This window comes from Eutrema salsugineum, unplaced genomic scaffold (genome assembly GCF_000478725.1).
Source record: "Eutrema salsugineum unplaced genomic scaffold, Eutsalg1_0 scaffold_16, whole genome shotgun sequence".
Classification (NCBI taxonomy): Eukaryota; Viridiplantae; Streptophyta; class Magnoliopsida; order Brassicales; family Brassicaceae; genus Eutrema; species Eutrema salsugineum.
In genome coordinates, this window is record NW_006256858.1 from 6,107,789 (window position 1) to 6,115,895 (window position 8,107).

Here is an 8,107-nt window from a genome sequence, read left to right on the forward strand (position 1 = left end):
CGAGGGCATCACACCGGGGAATTTTTTTCTAGGTAGAACAATTTGTTCTTGGGGGAATAAGCAGCACGGCCTCAGTGTAAACATGTTGTTGACTTAGAACGAGGCTTTGGACATTTCTTTTGGACTTTTGGCCTCGGTGTGTTTACACTAAGGGGTCTACACCGAGGGGCTTCCCCCACAATTGGTCTTTGGCACTCATCAACTTGAGACCTCGGTGTAACTAGGCCGCGGACTTTGAACGAGGTTTGGCCTGTTTACTTTCGGAAATCGACCTTGGTAAGTGTATACCGAGGTATGTACACCGAGGGTCTCTCCAGCACTTAGTCTCCTTGCTCATTTCTTCTTCTCTTCATACGGCCTCGGTATTCTTAGAGCGAGGAGTTTGGGCACACCGAATCTTGGGAAGATGATGCTTTTGAACAGCTTACACACCACCTTGGAATCATTTGTTGGACTCGCAATTGCCTCTACCCACTTAGAAACATAATCAACATCCACCAAGATGTATTGGTTACCATGTGAGGAGATGAAAGGCCCCATGAAATCTATGCCCCAACAATCAAAAACCTCAACTTCAAAGATCAGATTCTGAGGCATTTCATTTCTCTTTGAGATATTTCCATGTCTCTGACAAGAATCACATCTTGAGACCACTCCTTGGGCATCTTTGAACATTGTAGGCCACCAAAATCCTGATTGCAACACCTTAGCAACCGTCTTGAAAGCTCCCAAGTGTCCTCCGTAGGATGAACCGTGACACTCTTGTAAAACAGGCTAGACCTCTTCCTCAGCTAGGCACCTCCTATACAAGTGATCCTTGTTGAGCACATACAGGTATGGCTCATCCCACCGGTATCTCCTCACATCTTTGAAAATTTTCTTCCTTTGATAAGCATCCATTTCTGGTGGCTCTGTACCGCAAGAGATATAGTTAACTAAGTTGGCAAACCATGGTAAGCTTCTATCTCTTATGGTATCCGCTTGTTCAACCTCCAAGTAAGACTTGATCACCATTAGATGCTCCTCAGGTAATGAATCATCAAAAGGGATATCTGAATCCACTCTTAACCGTGAGAGATGATCAGCTGCTCCATTCTCAATGCCTTTCTTGTCTTAAACCTCCATATCAAACTCTTGTAAGAGCAGAGCCCACCTCAAGAGCCTCGACTTTGCATCCTTCTTTGTCATGAGATATCTAAGAGCCGCATGATCCGTATACACCACAACCTTTGAACCAACTAGATAGCTCCTGAACTTGTCAAATGCAAATACCATAGCCAGCATCTCTTTCTCAGTTGTAGCATATTTCTCCTGAGCTGAGTCCAAGGTTCTGCTTGCATAGTATATCACGTGCAGCTTCTTATCTTTCTTCTGACCCAAAACAGCTCCCACGGCATAATCCGAAGCATCGGTCATCACTTCAAAGGGCAGATAATCTGGAGTCTAGACTATTGGTGCACTAACAAGAGCTTGTTTGATCTTGAGAAAGGCCTCCATGCACTCCTCATCAAATACAAACTCAACTTCCTTGCAAAGCAATCTGTTAGCGGCCTAGCTATCTTAGAAAAGTCTTTGATAAACCTTCTATAGAAACCAACGTGTCCTAAGAAGCTTCTGGTCCCCTTGACCGAGCTTGGAGCTTCCAAGTTAACCATCATCTCCACTTTGGCTTTATCAACCTCAATCCATGCCTCAGAAACCTTATGCCTAAGCATAATGCCTTTTTGCACCATAAAATGGTATTTTTCCCAATTGAGAACCAAGCTGTGCTCCTCACACCTTCTTAAGACCTGAGAAAGATTAGAAAGAAAAACAGAGAAGGAGGATCCATAGACTGAAAATTCTTCCATGAATACCTCTACTTTCTCTCCAATCAGATCTGAAAAGATACTCATCATACAGCGTTGGAAAGTAGCAGGAGCATTGCACAGCCCAAATGGCATGCACCTATAAGCAAAGGTCTCGTAGGGACAGGTAAATGTGGTATTCTCTTGGTCTCTTGGATCTATTGGGATTTGGAAGAATCTAGAGTAACCGTCTAGAAAAAAAAAAAGAAGGGATGGTTTGCGAGCCTCTCTAACATTTGGTCAATAAAAGGGAGAGGAAAATGGTATTTCCTAGAGGCTGCATTCAACTTTCGATAGTCTATACACATTCTATGACCAGTGATGGTCCTAGTTGCTATCAACTCATCCCTTTCATTTTTGATTACTGTCATTCCTCCCTTTTTGGGCACCACATGAACTGGTGAAACCCATCTAGAGTCTGAGATAGGATAGATGATCCCAACCTCTAGGAGTTTAAGAATCTTTTTTTTTTCACTACTTCTTTCAAGTTGGGATTGAGCCTCCTTTGGTGCTCGATGGATGACATAGATTCCTCTTCAAGGTGAATCCTATGAGTGCATAGGTTGGGTGAGTTATCCTTTATAACCAATTGCTATCCTATGTTTCCTCAACTCATTTATCAATGCATGCTCTTGATCAGCTAACAACTTATCATTAATGATCACGTGGTATGAAGAGTTAGAGCCTAGAAAAGCATACTTCAGCCCTGTTGGTAGAGGCTTGAGCTCAATAGGGGGCGCCCTTGACTCGTCCAATCCGCATCAAAGCTGCTTTGCTCATTCGCAGCTCCATTGATGTTGATTTGCTCACTCGGCTCAGCCCTTGCCTCAGCTGATGAACACACGACCATGCATCCCTGAGCTGGTCCCTGACTTGTATTGGAACCCCTGATGTCCAAAATCTCAAGGCCGCTTGCTTTTAGCTCCAAAAACCTTGTTTCTGAATGAAGTTCCTTGGGCTGATCCAAATACCGCTTGTAGGCTTCATTCTCTTTAGCCAAATACCCGTGTTCTCCTTGTTCTTTTGTCAAGACAACTTGGAGAGGATCCTCTGTGTTTATCTCCTCAAGAAGCTCATCAGCAAGCTCCTCCATTGTTTCGATATAAAAGACTTGTCCACCTATGGTCGACTTCTTCATCATCTCTTTTACATTGAACTTCATGGTCTCTGATCCAATGTGCAGCACGATCATACCTCCTCTAACATCTATGATCACTCCTGCTGTGGCCAAGAAAGGCCTTCCCAAAATGATAGGATCCACAGGTTCCTCATCCATCTCCAAGACTATAAAGTCTGTTGGGATTTCAATCTCACCAATTTTAAGTGGCAAATCTTCAAGTAATCCAATTGGCAACCTTACTGACCTATCAGCGAATATTAGAGAGATCCTTACTGGCTTGTAGCTGTTGTACCCCAACCTTTTTGCAATAGAATAGGGCATCAAGCTTACTGAAGCTCCCAAATCACACTAACAGCTAGCAAACTTCAAAGGACCTAATGCGCAAGGTAAGGTAAAGCTCCCTGGATCTGATAGCTTTCTTGGGACTGTTCTCCTCTGAATAATGGCACTGCACTCATGACTCAGAATGACCATTCCTTGTAGTTCCTTGGTCTTGGTCAAGATTGCATCTTTTAAGAACTTCCCAAGCTGTGGAATCATAAGAAATGCTTCTATGATGGGCATAGTCATCTGAGTGTTCTCTAAGGGCTTCTCAAATACTGCTCTTGCCTTATCTAGGATCTGTTTCTTGAATCTCCCTGAAAAAGGAAGCTTAGGCTGATAAGGAGGTGGTGAAATATAAGGCTTCTCTGGTTCTGATTCCTTCTCCACCTCTTTAGCTTTTCCTTTCTTTGAAAAATCATCCTCTTGCTCATCCCTTGGGGCTGCCTCCCCACCAGCTTGCTCATTGTCCTCAATGAGCACTCTGCTTTGTTCTAGACCTGGTAGCTCTTTGCCACTTCTCAAGGTGATGGCATTAACATATTCCTCTGGATTTGGTTCTGGTTTTCCAGGTAGAACTCCTTGGCTTCTTGAAGTGGAAGCTTGATTCTGCTTAAGCTCCTGAATCTCTTTCTGCATGGATGCATACTTGGAACCTAGATCAGAAAACCCACTCTCAACCCTTTGCTTTCCTTGTAACAACTGCTGCAACACTCCACACAACTCTGACCCCATCTGTTGACCCTGAACCGGCGGCTGCTGACCCAACTGATGCTGAACCATCGGCGGCTGACTGAAACCTGGTGGGTACTTCGGTTGCTGAGGCTGACTAGTGTAGTTTCTCCCTTGAATCTGTTGCTGCGGCTGTCCATAGCTCTGTTGCTTCTGAACAAACTGTTGTTTAGGCTGAAATTTCCCTTGATAATTGCCTTTGGGAACATAACTTTGCTGACCCTGAGGATTCGGATACACTTGATCTTGAGGATTGGCCACATTGGGGTTCCTATATGAGAGGTTCTGATTTTAGTTGAAGTTGTTAAACCTCTGATATCGGTTCTGGTTAATTGATCTCTTCTTGAGTGAGGCCATCCTCATTTACATTCTCAAAGCTGGGACCTTGATCATTGAACTCGCCTACAAAGTGCAGTGGCTTTTGTATTGCCACTAAAACCTTGTCGAGCTGGGTCTGAAGCTCTCTGATATCCTTTTCCATCCTCAGCTCTTTGCTAGATCCCTCATTTCTATTCGCCCTGTCGAAATCTTCTCCATAAGTGTCATTAGACATAGCGAGGTTCTCCACTAATTCCAATGCGGCATTGATCTCCTTTCCAAGAAAGTTTTCATTGGAGGCAGTGTCTAGCTGGTTTCTTATCTTGGGCAGGGCTCCTCTGTACAAAGTACTCAATAGAGATGCCTCTGAGAAACCATGGTAAGGACACTGATTGGTGTAACTTCGAAACCATTCCCAAGCTTTTCCAAAGCTTTTGTTATTATGCGGTGTAAAGCTGGAGATTTGGTTCCTTAGCTTAGCGTTCTAGAGGTTGAGAAGAACTTGGAGAGGAAGGCAAGCTTGCACTGCTCCCAAGTTTGTATTGTTCCTCTAGGCAGGTTTTTCTCCCATTGATGCGCCTTGTCGCCTTAGCTGAAGGGAAACAATCTAAGTTTGAAACTGTCCTCAAAAACACCGTTGATCTTGGTTAGATCACACACTCGGTAAAACTGGTCTAAATGCTCCAAGGGGTCCTCCATTGGTAAGCCGTGGAACTTAGAGTTCTGCACCATGTTGAGCAAAGAAACTTTGACTTTGAAGTTGTTATTCTGAACCGGTGGAGCTTGAATCCCTGCTCAGTACTGGTGTGCATTTTCTCTATCGTTCTCACCAACAAAGACCTGTGGAGCTTGCCTTTGAGCTTGTGGCTGTGGCTGAGGAATGTGCTGAGCCTGTTGCTCATTGCGGTTAGCTTGTTGCTGATTCTGTTGTGCTTGGCGCTCATTCCTTTGCGCCATGTTCTGATTGACAAAAGCCTGTTGCTCGTTCCTCTCAGCCTGTGCCTGGTTTAAATGATCCCGATGCTCGGCTTCTTGAGCCTGTGGCTCAATCCTTGCTTGTTCATCCATACCCAACTGTTCCAAATGCGCAGCCCTCTCTCTAGCTCTTCTTTCAAGCAGGTTTATGTTGTTGTTGTAAGGAAGAGGAGGGTCTGAACTTCCGGAGCGTGTTCTCATACACCTGATCACTCAAAGACAAATCCCAAAGACTGATCAGTAAGACAAAATAAAAATTTGATCTCAAGAACAAGCAAAAACTAATGCTAAATCCCCACAAGTTGGCAACGGCGCCAATTGATAAATTAGGTTTTTAAGCCTTTGGAATGGTTACCAATCCCTTGTCTTTGCAGTACAAAGGGTATCAATCCATGCTTGTGGGTTCTAGACACTAGTTTATGAGCAATGTATCTTAAGTCAAGCAAAGCAAATGATGTTCTTGGTTCTAAACCTGTGACAAGATAAGCAATGATCTAAAACAGAAATTAAACAAGATAAAGATGCAACTAAGTAAACAAAGCAAGCAAGATAAGCGGTTATGAAGATGATAGGATGATGCAAAGGCCTTAGACAGGATAATGAATTAGGGTGCTTTAACACTAAGCTAGCAAGCTAATGAACAAACAATCAAGCAAATCCATTTAACATAAAATCATTAAGCAAGATAATCCTCTCATGAAGGCATTAAACTTCTATGCTAATCCTCCTTCATACCAAATTCTCATTTGAGAAGCATGAACTAGCAAGCATTAATAATCAGTTTAATAAGTCATTTAAGTGAACAAACTATCATTATCATGATGAAAGACACTTAAACCTCTAACAAACTTGGTTCAGACATTTCAACAAACACTTTTGGTGCATGAAAGTGCCTTAGATCTAGACCACAAGTGATGTGCAAGGATCTAGCATAGAGAACAGTTTGTTAGAGAATGGATGATGCAAGATCTAGCCCCTTAACTCGCTAATATAGCATTTCAGCACCCTAATCTACCTATCTAAGACCTTATAAAGGAACTACTCACTAATCATGGGAAGCACACTTGATCTTTTGCAAGAAGTGATGCTAAACATGATTAGAAGCTTGATTTGATCACTATAAAAAATGATTATTGTTACAATTACATATATATTTCGTCATAAATTTTCTATTGTGACGAAAATATTACAATTTTCAAAACAACATAATAAAATCGTCACAACCTAATATCCATTACAAAAACGTTACAATAGTTAGTGACGAATAAAAATGATAACAATTTGTAACATTTTGTGACGATCTTTAAACAGTTACAAAACCGACACGAATTATGACGAATACGAATGGTAACAATTCGTAACATTTTGTGACAATCTTTACAGTTACAAAAATGAAAAAATTCATGTCGAAAAATACTGTTACAATTACGCAACAAATTGTGACAAAAGATTATCACATATTTTTCACAAATTATTACTATATTTAAGTCACAAAATTATCATAAATTGTGACCAAAATAGTTTCTCAACATCCATTACAATTAGTGACTAAATTAAAGTCACAAAACAACACAATTTAGTGACTAATACTATCACAACTACGTCACAAATTATGACAAAAGATAATCACATAATTGTCACAAATTTTATTTGTATAATGACTTTTTTTATTTACAACGTGTTACAAATTTATAAAATATTTTTAATTTAATTATAGCTATATTTTCTTATATAATAAATAATATACAATAAACCATTAAAAGAAAGATATAATAAGCAATTGATAATATTAATTAACCACCAACATCCGAAGCAAAGTTACACAAACCAACATAAAGGAAATAGTCCTAATAAAAAAAGTTACACAAACAAACTTAAAAGAAATAGTCTTAATAGAATACTAAAAAAAAAATCCTAGAGATAAGTAGAAACAACTTGATAAAAAGCTAACTAAACAATACTAAAAAATTACTAGAAACATTAAGTGAACTTGCTTGGTGGTGGAAGTGGTGGAGTTAGATCTATTGATAACACCGTATTTTGACCACTTTTATGGATCTTGAAACACTTTTTCTATGTTTTTAATTGCTCTCAAGTAATTTTATCACGTTTTTTTAGTATTTGTAGTTCTAAAACTCTTTTCAGGAAACTTAGGGAAAAGCTTAACAAAATAGATAGAAGACCAGATTTTCAGCTCATAGTCAAACCATCAGAAGTTCACCCCCGATTGAAGGCCTTCTCACCGTCTGATCCAGCTCAAAGTTGGAGATCTCAAAGATGGAAGTATCAGCTTTCCAGCGCACTTTACAGCTTGGCAATCCAACGGTTCAATCAAAAGATACGCGAAGAACAAAATATCCCGTAAACCAGCCGGCAAGCATTTCCACCCGCAGCCAACAGCCATTTCACCACGGTCAGAGGCTTCCCGACCACGGCCAGCCATCCATTCCCCCTGATCACGCACATTCCGACCGCGGCCAGCCAACTCCGAGCCCAAAGGCCAATTTCTGAAGTACAAAATGATTCCCTCATTTGGAGAAACCCTAAGTGACGGCCAGAGATGTCTTGAGCACTATAAATACATGTCTTAGGAACCCTAATTCGTATTATCACCTTTTACACCATCTTTTTTTCTTATTGTTTTTATACTTTAGATTTAGGGAGGGAGAGATCTATCTCTTGAACCCTTGTTCTTTCTTTTTCAATTTCGATTTCTGTTCTACTTTTTAATACTATCACTACAAGAATATGCACTTTCAATAGCATAATACTATAGCGGTTTATTTATATCTGC

The 8,107-nt window shown here is 40.8% G+C and overlaps 1 protein-coding gene and 1 non-coding gene across 2 annotated transcripts; one reads left to right on the forward strand and one right to left on the reverse strand.

The window, feature by feature from the left end:
- Positions 1-333: 333 nt before the first annotated feature.
- On the reverse strand, positions 334-675 carry LOC112087755. The gene has a single exon (XM_024157626.1). The coding sequence runs from the start codon at positions 673-675 to the stop codon at positions 334-336; it is 342 nt and encodes a 113-aa protein (XP_024013394.1).
- A 4,034-nt stretch (positions 676-4,709) lies between these two features.
- Positions 4,710-4,816, forward strand: LOC112087917. Its single transcript, XR_002900323.1, has one exon. It is a non-coding gene; the product is annotated as a small nucleolar RNA R71 (small nucleolar RNA).
- Positions 4,817-8,107: the final 3,291 nt, after the last annotated feature.

Bases quoted from the DNA above. Each gene is read 5' to 3' on its own strand.
- LOC112087755 (XM_024157626.1), bottom strand. From the start codon at position 675: ATGTTCAAAGATGCCCAAGGAGTGGTCTCAAGATGTGATTCTTGTCAG.